The 15,163-nt window shown below is 41.2% G+C and overlaps 2 protein-coding genes across 2 annotated transcripts; one reads left to right on the forward strand and one right to left on the reverse strand.

The window, feature by feature from the left end:
• Window positions 1-5,968: 5,968 nt before the first annotated feature.
• Window positions 5,969-6,832, reverse strand: LOC139145985 (modulator of apoptosis 1-like). The gene has a single exon (XM_070717436.1). The coding sequence runs from the start codon at window positions 6,830-6,832 to the stop codon at window positions 5,969-5,971; it is 864 nt and encodes a 287-aa protein (XP_070573537.1).
• A 4,854-nt stretch (window positions 6,833-11,686) lies between these two features.
• LOC139145995 (uncharacterized) lies at window positions 11,687-12,319 on the forward strand. Its single transcript, XM_070717446.1, has one exon. It carries the CDS (start codon window positions 11,687-11,689, stop codon window positions 12,317-12,319), a length of 633 nt encoding a protein of 210 aa, XP_070573547.1.
• The last annotated feature ends 2,844 nt before the right edge of the window (window positions 12,320-15,163 follow it).

Raw genomic sequence — 15,163 nt, forward strand, 5'->3', positions numbered from 1 at the left:
ATCCAGAACAAACGCATCAAAGGCACAAGGCAAGGCACGCTCTGCAGTAAGAGAGGCAGAGTATATGAAGACAATAGCTCACCATCAAGCAAAAATCAAAGTTATCGAAGCTGAAATGAAAGCAGAAAAGGCAAGGATAGATGCAGAAACCCTCCAGCAAGTAGCAGAAGAAAATTCCTTACCAGTACAGACACTTACTACACCAGACCAGTCATAGAACGACCATGTATCACGATACATTGCAATGAAAAGAGAAATGAAGCATGATCCATTACCAGCACTGAACTTTACAGAGTTCGTACCCAAAGCACAAAACAAAGACTTAGAATCGTCCCCTCTACTGATAAAACCGGGACAGGGAACAGCAACAGAATCAGGTGAGACAGTCACACCTACTTCAAATCAACAGACACCTACAACAAGCCAGAACAACAACAACATGCAACCTCTGATGGAGATAGCTCAAATGATGGCCCATCAACGTTTACCACTACAACAACCAATAACATTTGGAGGCAACCCAACCATGTACATGTCATGGAAAAGGTCATTCGAGGCCACTGTAACAATGGCCTGCATACAGACATCTTAGAAACTGGACTTCCTGCATAAATACACGCAGGGAGATCCACAGAAAATCGTCGAAGACCATCTACAACGGTATGTAGACGACCCAGACGAGTCATGGCAGGGTGGAATGATCATGTGAAAGATCTTCATGCTATTGCTCGTGATACGTTTAAACTCTGGGTTAATTGTGGAAAACCTAAGTGTGGTCCACTTTTTGATTCAAAGTGCCGCTCTCATGCGAGGTTTAAATATGCTCTGCGTGCTTGCCAACATCATGAAAATCAAATTAAAGCAGACAATGCAGCAAAAAACCTGTATTATGGAAATCAACGTGATTTTTGGCGGTCAGTCGTTAAGATTAATGCTAAAACACCACAAAGACCCAGCAGTGTCAATGGTTGCAATGGCGATGCTTATATTGTTGAAATGTGGCGTCAACATTACAGTGGTTTGTTTAATTACGTCCATAACAATAATGATCACGGTTCCGCCCTTACATGGATACACAGCACTCCAGCAATGGCATTGAAACAGCCAACTTTTATTATGCTGAAATATACAGAAACACAGTTTACATGTTGCTGTTCTGGCTACAGGCTTGAACTGAAGCACGTTTCCTCGCACTTTTGCTTTTAACGGACTGAAACGTGGCAAAAGGTGCGAGTACTGCTATGTCTGTATTACTATTGGTGGATAAAAATGCAAATGAGACATACAGATGTACACAAAACGTGCAAGTACTGCGACGTGTGTGTGTTTCTATTGGTGGATTAAGATACAATTGCGATATGTACAGGGTAATGATTGGCTAAATGAAAGTCAGTCAGATGAAAACTTGACAAACACTCAGCGCACATTCAAGGAAAATAAAACTACCAATCACAATAAGACAAATATCCTGGTGACCAATCAAATCAAAGTATATTGCGCACTCGTAAAACCACACACTGCGACATTCACGCCCCCTTAGGGAAATGGCGTCCTCGACATCAACTATGCACTATCACATGAAATCAAGGGTACATCCTTAAGGGTCAAATGTATGAAATTTCGAGTATCCAATTGGCCTGGACAATATCTATCAGGTGGTTTTCTCTGCCTGGTTGAGCGCCGTAGAACTGGTGAAGCACTGTCTCATTCTATTGGAGAGATATTCGAGTCACTTTGACTGTTTACATTAGTAGACTCATAGGAACGATCATTACCATCAATTCTGGGAACAGAATGTAAGTCCTTGGAAAGTAAATTACCAGTGTCAGCAGTTACTGTGTCTAACGTGTAAAGAGGATCATTATTACCATCATTACTAGGGTCAGAATGCTGGTCTAAGGTAACCAAGTCATGACTATTGTCAGAAACCTCATCTGAACTATTAGGTGGTGTGATGTCATATACAGAAACTGAATCATTGGCTAAACTATAATCTGATCTGGGTGGAATATCAGCGTCAGAGGGAGTTATGTAGGTGTTTGGATAAGATGGGATAAATTCAGGGCTACAAGGGTCTAGAGACTTCTTGAATGTAGGTGAAGTTACCTTTGATGTCACATGGATTAGGTGTGGAGTTTCATCATCTTCCTGGATTTCATCGTTATTGCTGTACGTGCTGGGTTTTCTCGGTGGTGAAGTCGGTTTCTTCTTGACTGTATCTTTCACATCGTCTACACCATGTAGTTCTGTTTGTAGAGGAAGCAACATATTTTGTACAATGTTCGCTTCCGGCATTTCCCACTTTGCTTCTGAACTAAATACACTGGAATATTTTTTGAGGGTTGAGCGAGGACTATGTATTGATCATCCTCCCATCTATTGGCCAATTGTAATTTTTCTGTGGTGTAACATTTTTCACCAGGACTGAGTCTCCAGGTTGAATAGTTGCTTCTACTACTCTCTTATCGTATGTAGTCTTGTGCCTCACTCCACATTCTTCAGACTTTTCCATGGCAGTTTTGTATGCAAAGTCCAGTCGGTCAGCCAGCTGAGTTACATAGCCAGAAACCGTTCCCTTTTGTGGTTTCCTAGGGCACGTAAACAATTCCACATCTATAGGAAGTACTGGTTCTCGTCCAAACATGAGGAAAAAGGGGGAATACCCAGTACTGTCATGTTTGTTGCATTATAAGCATGAACTCATTTGTGGTACATATGTGGCCCATGTAGATTTCTTGTCTTCTGACAGGGTCCCAAGCATCTGAAGTAATATCTGGTAAAGCGTTCACACATTCCATTTCCTTGAGGATGAAATGGGGTAGTTCGTGTCTTCTTGATATCTGCCAATTTACAGAGTTCTCGAATTGTTGCAGACTCAAAGTTCCTTCCTTGATCACTGTGTATACTTTTCGGAAACCCATAATGCAGAATCATGTGCTCAAATAAGGCTTTAGCTGTTGTTGAAGCTAACTGGTTTCTAGTTGGAACAGCCATGGCATATCTTGTAAAATGATCAGTCATTACCAATATATTGCTAAATCCTCTGTCAGCAGCTGGCATATGCAGATAATCAATACATACCATTTCCATAGGTTGTGATGTCTGGATAGTAACCAAAGGAGCTCTAGGAACAACAGATGTTTTACAACGAATACAAGGCAAACACCCTTCCACCTTTCGTGTGACATCATTGATCATTCCAGGCCAATAAAACCTGCGCCTGACAAGATCCAAAGTTCTGTCCTTGCCTAAATGTCCAAGATTATCGTGCAGTCCTACCAAGGCCTCTTTCCTGTACATCTCCGGTAACACTAGTTGTAAATGCTCCTGGCCATGAAGTATACATTTTCTGTAGAGGACACCATCCTTAAGAACAAGACGCTTCCACTGCCATAACAGCTGTTTTACTTCTTTACGTTGGTTTTGTATTTTTGGTCTCTGTCCAGTGGTAAACTGATGTATGATTGGGCCAATTACTGGATCTTCCATTTGCTTTGTTTGCCAGTTGATAAGGTTATGAGATGCGACTCCAGTTAGTCCACCATGGTCCACTGTCATACTAAGTGACTCTACGCATGATGCATCTCTTGCGTGGTTTGCTGCCAGACAGACTTCATGGACTATGTCACTTTCCACAGTAGTTTCATCTTCTGGTGACTCTTGTAATTTCCAGGGAATTCTTGACAATGCGTCTGCTTCAATGTTTCTCTTCCCACATCTATATACAATGGAGAAGTCGAACGTTGAAAGGTCAGAAAGCCAACGGTGCCCTACTGCATCCAGTTTGGTAGAAGTGAGTAGATATGTTAATGGGTTATTATCAGTATATACCGTGAACTTGTGTCCATACAGATAATCACTGAATTTCTGTGTAACAGCCCATTTAAGTGCCAGGAATTCAAGTTTGTGTGCTGGGTAGTGACGTTCAGAGTTGTTTAACCCTCGGCTTGCATATGCAATGACTCTAAGAACACCTTTCTGGCGTTGATACAACACTGCACCCAAACCCTGGGAACTTGCATCAGTATGGAGTTCAAATGGTAAAAAATAATCTGCAAAAGCCAATATGGGTGTTGACATAAGAGTCTCCCTCAGACTATCAAATGCTTGTTGTGCATAATCTCCCCAGTTGATCTGTTGGAACTTTCCAGACTTGTTTCTTGCTTGCAGCCCACGTAGTAAATCATTAAGTGGTTTGGCTATGGTACTGAAATTCTTTATGTACCTACGGTAATATCCGGCAAAGCCTAAAATTGTCTCACCTGTTTTACACGTAGTATGGAACTGGCCAATCTTTCAGGGCAGATGTTTTATCGGGATCAGTTGCAATTCCTTCGGAAAAAACGATATGTCCCAAATACTTCACCTTTCGACGGAACAGGTCACACTTTGTTGCCTTTAACTTCAACCCATTTGCTGCCAATCGTTGGAATATGCGCTCCAGCCTTTTCAAATGGTCATCAAAGGTCTTGGAAAATACAATGATGTCATCTAAATATATACAACACTCATGAAATGACAATTCTCCAAAACATTTTTCCATGAGACGTTGGAATGTTGCTGGTGCATTTGTCAGTCCCATTGCCATCCGATTGAACTCGTACAGGCCCAAATGACCTACAGTGAATGCAGTTTTCTGTTTGTCATCCTCTTCCATTTCCACTTGGTAGTACCCAGAGCGAAGATCCAAGGAAGAAAACCATTCTGCACCACTGAGGTTGTCCAAAGTATCCATTACTCTTGGTAGAGCATAGGCATCTCTGATGGTTTTAGCATTTAACTTCCTGTAATCAATGCATACTCGTAATTTTCCATCTGGTTTCTGAACACAGACCACGTTTGAAGACCAGGGGCTGTCAGACTCTCTAATTACGCCACTTTCCTGCATATCAATTAGGTACTGTTTTAATTCTTCATGCATCCCAGGTGGAATTCTTCGGTACTTGTCTTTGAAAGGCGTTTCATCAGTCAACTTTATCTTGTGTTTGACGAGTGTTGTGTGGCCCAAGTCCATTTCATTTTCAGAGAAAACAGTTTTCCACTTCCCGATGACTCTCATAGCTTGGTCCTTTTGGACTTCATTTATTTCAATTTCGTCATCCATTAAACCAAGGTCTTTAATAAGCCATTCTGGTGCTAATGGGTCCCATGGAATCATCAACAGCCAATCTAGTGGGTTCTTCCTGATATGGATCTAAGGGTTTAGAAATGTGGGATGCTTGGTTGACATTACATAAAATGGTCTTTTGTGGGATGGTGATGGCTTTCACTCCAAGATTTGTTATAGTTACTGGTACTCCGCATGCAGTTCCAACTGAACGCAACTGCATCACTGTAGGGGTAACAAGTAACTCACCTGGTAGAGGTATATGATCTTCTGGTTCAATGATGATTTGTTGTCCGAATATCCTTGGGTCTACTCTACAGAATCCATGGATTACAGTCCTTTGATTGGCAGCTATGGTGATGGGCTTGGTATTCGTGACCTCTATAGATTTACCTTGAACTTGCTGCTGTTGTTGTATGGTCTGATACGTCAGTCTCCATGGGCCAGACAACTTCGATGTTGAACCATCTTGTTGTGGTGAAGACTCTGTAAGGAAATGCTTTAGTATATTTGTGCCAACAACCACCGGAACCCTCAGGTTATATTCACTGTCATCTACAACTAACAAGAGAACATTTTCTGAGACATGTCTTCCATAACAATCAGGCATTATGATTTCAGTTTCAATATATCCCAAGTATGGAACTTCCATCCCATTGGCGGCCTCAACTTTCACAAAATCAGTTAATGTCCGGATTGGTTTTTGAAGTTTCTCTTTATTAAAGGATTCTGATATTGTCGACACCATTGACCCGGTATCTATAAGAGCCAAGCAAGGAAATCCTCCCAATAGGATATCGGCTTCATTTGCATCACCAATCAATGAATCTAATGTAGTTGAGGGACTGGGAATCTTCTGGCCTAGTGCATGTCCCTCATAGTGACTGGCCGTTGTCCGTTTAAATGGCATTCAGCTTTCCTGTGTCCAACCTGCCCACACTTGTAGCACTTGCCTGTAAAATTAGATCTCTGCTGGGTATGCTGATTACTGTGGCGTTGATGAGGCTGGTTTTGACTTGCACTCTTTCTTTCAAGGTCTTCCACCTTCTTTGTCAACTTCGCTAAACCTTGAGTAACTTCTGCCAACTTAGCGAGCACGTCTTTATCAGCAACTGTAGCCTGTTGAATGCGAGTAGTGGCTTCCTGGTTGGTTTCCAACATCCTTGCAGCCAGTAGCAAACCAGAGTAGGTTTCACCTGCGTCGTATTTATGTCTGATGGCATTTCGGATTTGGTCATTCTGTAATCCGGAAAAGAACTTTGTCCGTAGCATGGTTTCCAGTGTCTCTCTAGCCATGGTTTGTCTTTGGCGGAGTTCATCTAACAGTCCCTCGATACGGCAAGCCCACTCCGCAATCTTCTCACTTTTACTTTGACGTGCTGTGTAAAATTTTTCTAGAACTGCTTCAGGGGGCAAAACCTTTCCAAAAACCATGTCCATCTTGTCGATACAACGGGAAACTGTAACATCTTCGCCCACATGCAAGAGTACCTCAGCGGCAGCTGCCCTCAAAGATTTCCGTACTGCTTGCATTATAATGGCTTCTGGGAAAACATCATCCCTCAATAAACCTCTGACTTCATATCGCCACATTTCGTACGTTACATCCCCTTTACCAGAAGACACTACTATTCTCGGAAATTCTAATGAATGGACGGCAGTAGTGGGTGGGCCAGATTGGGATGTAGAGTGTATAGCTCTGGATGGAGGTGCTTGTGCTTGCATAGTGGCTGTACTGGGAGGAGGTGTAAATGGAAATTGAGGAGCAAATCTTCCACTTTTGGGGTTACAGCTGGGTTGTGGGGTAAAGTTTCCGTTTGTTTAGGGAGCAATGCCTGAGCAACAACCCGTTTGTCTGTCTCTGATAATGAGCTTAACATTGCTATAATGCTTTACAAATTCGTGTAATCAGATTTTGGAGAACGCGTGGGGCACCATATTTTGAGCTTCACTTGCACCAGGATCTTGCTTAATTTCCTGCATTAATTTCCCAAGTTCTAGGCCACGGGTCATGGGGACACGGCTAGCTTTTAATTTATGGTCATTAAAAGTACTCTTATGGATTACAGCAAAGATGCAGTTGCTGACTGTACGTTGGCAAATAACACAAAAGCAGAATCATCCCCAGAAATATACACATTTTCAATGTTAATTAAATCCAACTGTTCGTCAAGAAATTTCAATAAATCTTGTTTGGCACACTTCGGTGGTAATTGTTGCACAAAAAGACAACGGTCATGAATTGAACTGGTCGCCATGTTGATCAAGTTACACAATATAAGCTATACACAACACAAAATAAATTGAATAAGATACGTAACGGCAAACAACTTACACACATGTACTCTATACTCATCTTATATTATTACGATACACTGTGAATATAACAAGTATGACTGCAATGAAATAGTTAGGAAGTATTTCTAAAGTATAACGGAATGGATATTGGAGGATGTCGACAAAGCAGTTGTAAATCGTCTCGCTTTGAATACAAAAAATTATATTGCGTCGATACTTTTGTTTGCCACACAAAATAACGACTTTGCAGGGTAATAATACTAAACGTATGAGTACAATGCAATGAAAACAACTGGAATTTTCATAAATATAGGAAGCAAAACAACTTTCAAACTTCAACACTGATATCAATAATTTGAATAATTATAAACATCAACTGATACCAATAATTTATGCAAATTGATAATTCAAACCAATCAATTCACTACAGAATCAAATTTCAAAAATTCTAAGGATGGATTGCAGTGTTCAGTTGAAATTTTACTTACCGAAGTAATGAAGAATTTATACTGTATGAAACTAAATCAATTCTATATCAGTTCTGTAAATTACAAATACAACTAAATCTAACTGATTACTACAAAGAAAATTAGCGTAATAATCTATACCAAATTAATAATACAAATAAATTTATAAATACTCTAAATCTAAATCTATAATTCAGAGAACACATAGGAAATCAACTCAAAGTAATTGGAAGCAATAATTAATTCAAAATTGTCAAATCAAATTTACGAAATCTGAAGAAAAAATCTAGTCTCCTTCATTACATTTCTACTAGAAATTGATTGCTTGGTTATTTCGGGAATATTCAAAGCACAAAAAACTGAAAGAAACTGACTATACTAAACGAACATTCGTGTAGACACAAACATATAACACAATTACATTAAGTTCTAAGCGTGTAGCTCGCACTATAATAACTTCTTAATTGCGGTATGTATTCAACATTAAGAAAATGGCGGTCAACCAAATAACTGAAATTCGTTGGCAATTATATCACCACGACTTGGTGTCCGGTTGTTCACAAATGCACTAAAATCACGTTCAAATCAACCAGTTTGGGTTTTTTTCAGTCTGAATTCTTCTTGACATGTCAATCCTGAGTCGACCAATGATGAACACGTACAGACACAAAACTAACGACGGTTCAGGTCACTACTATCAGTTCACCATACCACACTCTGCACAGAGAATTTCCCGACTTGGATTGCAAGCGTGCCTACCTGATAATTCACCAAAGTCCAGTTTGGCCTGGTTTCAGTTCTATTGGCACTATCGCAAATCCGCCACTCGAGGGGTCGCCGCTCCCAGTCCGGAAGTATCAGCTTTTCAGCTACGGCCGTGTCCTCTAACCATTTAGGGCGTGGCATCCACGGAAAACACCAGTACACGGAATTGCCATCCTGCCGACTACGCCAAATGTCACGGTTCCGCCCTTACATGGATACACAGCACTCCAGCAATGGCATTGAAACAGCCAACTTTTATTATGCTGAAATATACAGAAACACAGTTTTACATGTTGCCGTTCTGGCTACAGGCTTGAACTGAAGCACGTTTCCTCGCACTTTTGCTTTTAACGGACTGAAACGTGGCAAAAGGTGCGAGTACTGCTATGTCTGTATTACTATTGGTGGATAAAAATGCAAATGAGACATACAGATGTACACAAAACGTGCAAGTACTGCGACGTGTGTGTGTTTCTATTGGTGGATTAAGATACAAATGCGATATGTACAGGGTAATGATTGGCTAAATGAAAGTCAGTCAGATGAAAACTTGACAAACACTCAGCGCACATACAAACGAAAATAAACTACCAATCACAATAAGACAAATTACCTGGTGACCAATCAAATCAAAGTATAGTGCGCACTCGTAAAACCACACACTGCGACAAAAAGTTTGTTGAAGACATGATAAACAGTTGTAATGGTGTAAATGACTTCATTTTTTCACCCAGTGACATTCGATGTGCAATAAGAAAATTACAGATGAGCAAATCAGCTGGTTCAGATTTACTTTCAGCAGAGCATTATATCTATGCCGCTGACAAAGTGTTTGTACTGCTTAGTATGTGCTTTACTGCAATGTTAGTTCATGGAATTTGTCCAAACAAAATCTCAGAAACTGTCCTTGTGCCAATTATCAAAGATAAGAATGGTGATATCAGTAATAAGAACAACTATCGTCCTATTGCACTGTCGACTATTGCTTCAAAAATTCTAGAATTTGTTATTTTGAACAGTATGGAGTTGTATCTACTCATTCTGAATGATGACAAAACTGAAGTTGTCCATTTCTCGTCACGCTTGAAATCTGATACGACGGGACTATCTAGCCTTAGGATCGGCGACACTGATGTCATCCCTTCAAACTCTGTACGTAATCTTGGCACGATTTTAAACAGGAATGGTGCTATGTCTGATCATATAAACCACGTTTGTAGAAATGGCTACTACTCATTATATAGAATTGGCAAGATCCGTAACCTTCTCGATCAGGACACTACCGAGACATTGATCCACGCATTTGTAACATCTTAGTTAGATTACTGTAATAGTCTCTTGTATGGAATTAACAAAGATCAGCTTCACTGTTTGCAATCTCTTCAAAATGCCGCAGCATGTTTAGTCAGCCGTTCTCGCAAATTTGATCATATTACACCTGTACTAGTTGATTTACATTGGCTGCCTGTTGAAGCACGTATTAAGTTCAAGATTATGTTAATTACTTTTAAATTGATCAGAGGCTTTGCACCTATGTATTTGACAGAGCTGATAGAGCAATATGTTCCTACCAGAGATCTCCGTTCTGCAGACAAGTTACGTCTGATTCCACCTCGCGGAAAATTCAGTAAAGCATACGGCCAGAGAGCCTTTTCAGTGTGTGCGCCATCGTTGTGGAATATGTTGCCTGTAGAGATTCGTACTGCAAGAAATGTTGAGTCTTTTAAACGCGGTTTGAAAACCTATCTTTTTAATTTGTATTATCAGTGATTTGTTTATGCTTTGCGGTACATTTCTTCACCGCAGGACTGCTCGTGTGGTGCGTTTTATCCCTGTCACTTGTATTTTGTAAAATCGCTTTTTCTTTTGTGTGTTCTGTACAGCGCACTGTGACGTATGTGTAGTGCGTTTTTCAAGAATTTTTAATAATAATAATATAATAATAATATCTTGACACGTCTCACTACCAGTTTGGTTTAAGAAGGGTCACTCTACTGACATGTGCCTATTTGTTTTAAAGGAATCTATTATTATTCGTTGGGGTGATTGCATTTCATCTTGATTCACTGTTACTAATGGTGTAAGACAGGGCGGTGTCCTATCCCCAAAACTGTTTAATGTATATAATGATAACTTGAGTGCTTTGCTTGTAAAATCTCAAGTAGGCTGTAATGTCGATGGAACGTTTATAAACCATTTAATGTATGCCAACGACATTTGCTTGATATGTTCTTCTGTCAAAGGGACGCAGAAATGATAGATATTTGTAGTTCTTATGGTACCACTCATGACATTGTTTTCAATACAAAGAAAACCAATGCCTGTGTGTCATCTCTAACAAATCTAGAGTTGTACATTTTCCTAAAGTTTACATAAATGGTATACAAATCGCATTTGTAGAAACTAAGAAGTATCTGGGCTGTCTTCTAACGTCTCACTTTTAGACGATGCCGATATTGATCGTCAAAAGAGATCATTCTATGTTTCAGCTAATATGCTTCTGAGGAAATTTTCGCTATGTTCTTTAAGAGTAAAATGTATGATTTTTAAAGCCTATTGTTACCAATTGTACGGATCTCACCTTTGGTTTAAATATTCCCTTGGGGCTATGATGAAACTGAGAGTTGCTTATAATAATGCTGCCCGTATTTTTCTGGGATACAGAAAGTTCAGTAGTGCAAGTTCCATGTTTGTTTCAAACGATCTGTATAATTTTGACAGTTTACTAAGAAAACAAATGTATGGCTTTATGGTACGAATATCTATATGTGATAATGTAATTATTCAGCAAGTGAATCAGTGCTTGAATTTCTCATCTGAATTACGCAAGTTTTGGATTGATTCTCTTTTCTAGTGAGATAAGGTTGGTTGTCAGCACCCTCACCGGTGCTTTATTCCACGTAAGTTTATTCTTTCATTTCTGTAATAGTGTTTCTATGGACAATTGATGTCCGATTTAAAGAGAAATAAATAAATAAAGAGAGGCTTGGATAGAACTAGAAGACAGATTCGGCAACCCTGCAGTCATCACTGCAGTCATCCTGGAAAGATGAAGTCCTTCCCGAAAGTTAAACCAGATGAAAGCAAAAAGCTACTCGAACTCTCAGACTTATGTTCTAACACAGAGGCACACATGAGAAAACTTCCTGACCTTTCGTCCCTCAATACACCACAGGGACTCAAGCCCGTCATGGAGAAGTTACCAAGATTCGTCCTCAACAAGTGGAGAGATAACGTGGCATCATACAAACGACGCCACAAAACATTTCCTCCATTCAAGTTCTTCAAAGACTTCCTGAAAGACACAGCGAAAGCAGCATGCGATCCTGATATTCCAAGACCAGACGACACACCCCCTGGAACAAGTAAGTCAAAATCCAGTCAACATACGAAGACCAGAGCGCGTGTACACGCAACGAAATCATCAAACGATGAAAAACAATGTCTCTTCCACGAGGCTAAAGGACATGACCTGAAAGATTGCAAAGCATTTGCAAAGCAACCAGTTGCTGACAGAATTGAACTGTGTAAGAAGAAAGGCTTGTGCTTTAAATGCACTGAGAAACATCTCGCCAAAGACTGCACATCGACCATCGAATGCGCTATATGCAAGAGCAAGAAACACATCACCTGTCTCCACGCTACACCGGTGACAGGTCTAAGCAGAAAGCAACAAAGCTAAACCAGAAGATAAAGAAAAGGAAACCCAAGAAGCTACAACAAAATGTACCAGACTCACGAAATGCCCAGCCGGACGTTCGTGTGGGAAGATAGTCCTCGCAAAGGTGTATACACAAGACTGACCAGCAGACTACATAGAAACTTACGTAGTCCTAGACGACCAGTCAAACGCCTGTATGGGTGACAGCCAACTCTTCGACACACAGAAGATACACGGCCCAGACCTTGAGTACGAACTGTCAACATGCAGCGGCAAAGGAGAACTCAGAAAGGGACGACGTAGCAACCGTATCATCATAGAATCACATGACGGAAAGAAAAAATTCTCTCTTCCCGTCCTGCTAGAAAACGCAACATACCGAGCGACAAGAACGAAATACCCACACCAGACATTTGCAAGGCCTTCAAACATCTGAAGCCCATCATCGATTACATTCCGGAACCGAAAAGGAACGTCGGAATTCATCTCCTCATCGGCAAAAACTGCCCAGAACCACCTGAAGTCAGAGAAACAAGAAACGGACCTGTAAACTCGCCTTGGGCTCAACGCACCGACCTAGGGTGGACAATTTCAGGTGAACTGTACCTAGAGACAGCAAGATGTGTAATCCACACTTAAGTACACCGTACGACTGCAACCCTCAACAGCTACGATTAATCGGCGCTCGAATGTAATCATCACATCCACATCAAGGACATAATAAGCCCAAAACCCGTCAACTTCGGCACCACCGTCTTCAAGCGGACACCTTACGACGAACAAAAGGCACCCTCCATTGAAGACAAGCAATTCCTGGACATCATGCAACGAGAAGTCCATGTAAATGAGGAAGGAAATCTAGAACTTCCTCTCCCCTTCAGGCAAGACCCGAAGAAATTACCGAACAACCAACAATCAGCTCTGAACCGATTCTACAATCTACAGAATCAGTTTCAGCGTAAACCACAAATGATGGAAGAATACTTTCAGTTTATGAAGAAAATAATGGAACGTGACCATGCAAGTCCATTCCAGAAGACGAAATAGATGCCAACAACACATGGTACCTACCACACTTCGGTATCTACCATCCCAAGAAACAGCAGATCAGAGTAGTATTCGACTCCAGTGCAAAGTACAACGGAGTCTCCTTGAACGACGCATTGCTTCAGGGACCTGACCAAATGAACAGCCTCCTTGGTATCCTGCTACGATTCCGACGCAAGCAGACAGCTTCCACATCAACAAAGAACACAGAGACTATCTGCGCTTCTTTTGGTTCAAAGACAACGACCCCACGAAACCAGTAATTCAGTACAGAATGAACGTACACCTGTTCGGCAATGTCTCCTCACCAGCCATTGCTACATTCAGACTGAGAAAGATCGCTGAAGACGGCGTATCTACGTATGGAGAAGACGTGAAAGAGTTCATCGACAAGAACTTTTACGTCGACGACGGACTAACCTCAGCACCAGATGCAAAGAAAGCTATCAGTCTCGTCAACAGAACAAGAGACTTACTGGCGACCAGAAACGTTAACTTCCACAAGATCGTTTCTAATGACGAAGAAGTCATGACAACACTTCCAAACGAATACGAGCCAAAGATCTACAGAGTTTTGATTTCAACCTAGACACCTTACCAATAACACAGAGATTGTTATGGGTCAAGTGGTCTCTACAGGCGGACGCATTCACATTCGAAGTAGACTTGAAGGAGAAGCCATTCTCACGGCGGGGAGTACTGGCGATCGTCAACTCAATATACGATCCACTCGGTATACTCGCACCAGTTTCCATAGAAGGAAAACTAATACTACGAGGCCTCATGACAGAAACTAAAGGACGCAACTCATCTAACCTTGGATGGGATGAAACATTACCAGAGAAATACTTGCCCAGATGGACGCGCTGGTGCAACAACCTCAACTACATCACAAAGATACAGCTACAGCGATGCTACACTCCACCCACCTTCGGACCCATAAAGAAAACTGAGTGTCACATTTTCTCTGACGCCAGCAATGAAGCCATAGGTGCTGTAGCGTACATGCGGTTAATTAACCATGAAGACAACGTCAACGTATCATTCATACTTGGCAAGGCAAAGGTAAACCCGACTCATGCAGTCTCCATACCTCGCCTAGAATTATGTGCAGCCGTCCTAGCGACAGAACTCGCACAGAAGATCACATCAGAAATCGGCCTGAACATCGACAACGTCATATATCACACGGACAGCGAAATCGTCCTTGGATATATAAACAGCACCTCAAAACGTTTCCACCTCAAAACATAGCGAACAGAATAGAAAAGATACACAACATCTCATCACCACACCAGTGGCGACATGTGTCTACACACGAAAATCCAGCTGACATCGCATCACGCAGTGTACCAGCCCAAAAACTCAACTCAACTATCTGGCTATCAGGACCAGCATTCCTGTGGCAGCGAGACGAGCAAGACAACCATGAAGAAACAGAACACAAATACACAGTAAGTGACGAAGACCCTGAGGTCCGCAAACAACTTGCTGTCCTCAACACATCAACGAAGGAAGTAGAACAAGACGACTTAGGTGCTCACCGATTTCAACGATTCTCATCATGGAGATCCTTGAAGAGAAGTATTGCCAACTTAATAGGCAAAATTCGACAAAGAAAATCACCAGAAAAGACAGACAAAAAGGAAAAGAGAAGTCTCAAGAAGAATTGAAAATTGAGATGATGGCACAAGCAGAAACCATCATCCTACGCTCAGTACAGAAAAGTTGTTTCATAAAGAATATGAGATACTATCTGCAGCAAAGTCAGCAGGCACTGACAACAACAAACTACAGAAACGGAACCCCATCAGCCGG

This window comes from Ptychodera flava, chromosome 1, assembly GCF_041260155.1.
Source record: "Ptychodera flava strain L36383 chromosome 1, AS_Pfla_20210202, whole genome shotgun sequence".
NCBI classification, from domain to species: domain Eukaryota; kingdom Metazoa; phylum Hemichordata; class Enteropneusta; family Ptychoderidae; genus Ptychodera; species Ptychodera flava.

Excerpts from the sequence above, each read along its gene's own strand:
- LOC139145985 (XM_070717436.1), bottom strand. The coding sequence starts at position 6,832 with ATGCAAGCACAAGCACCTCCATCCAGAGCTATACACTCTACATCCCAA.
- LOC139145995 (XM_070717446.1), top strand. The coding sequence starts at position 11,687 with ATGAAGTCCTTCCCGAAAGTTAAACCAGATGAAAGCAAAAAGCTACTC.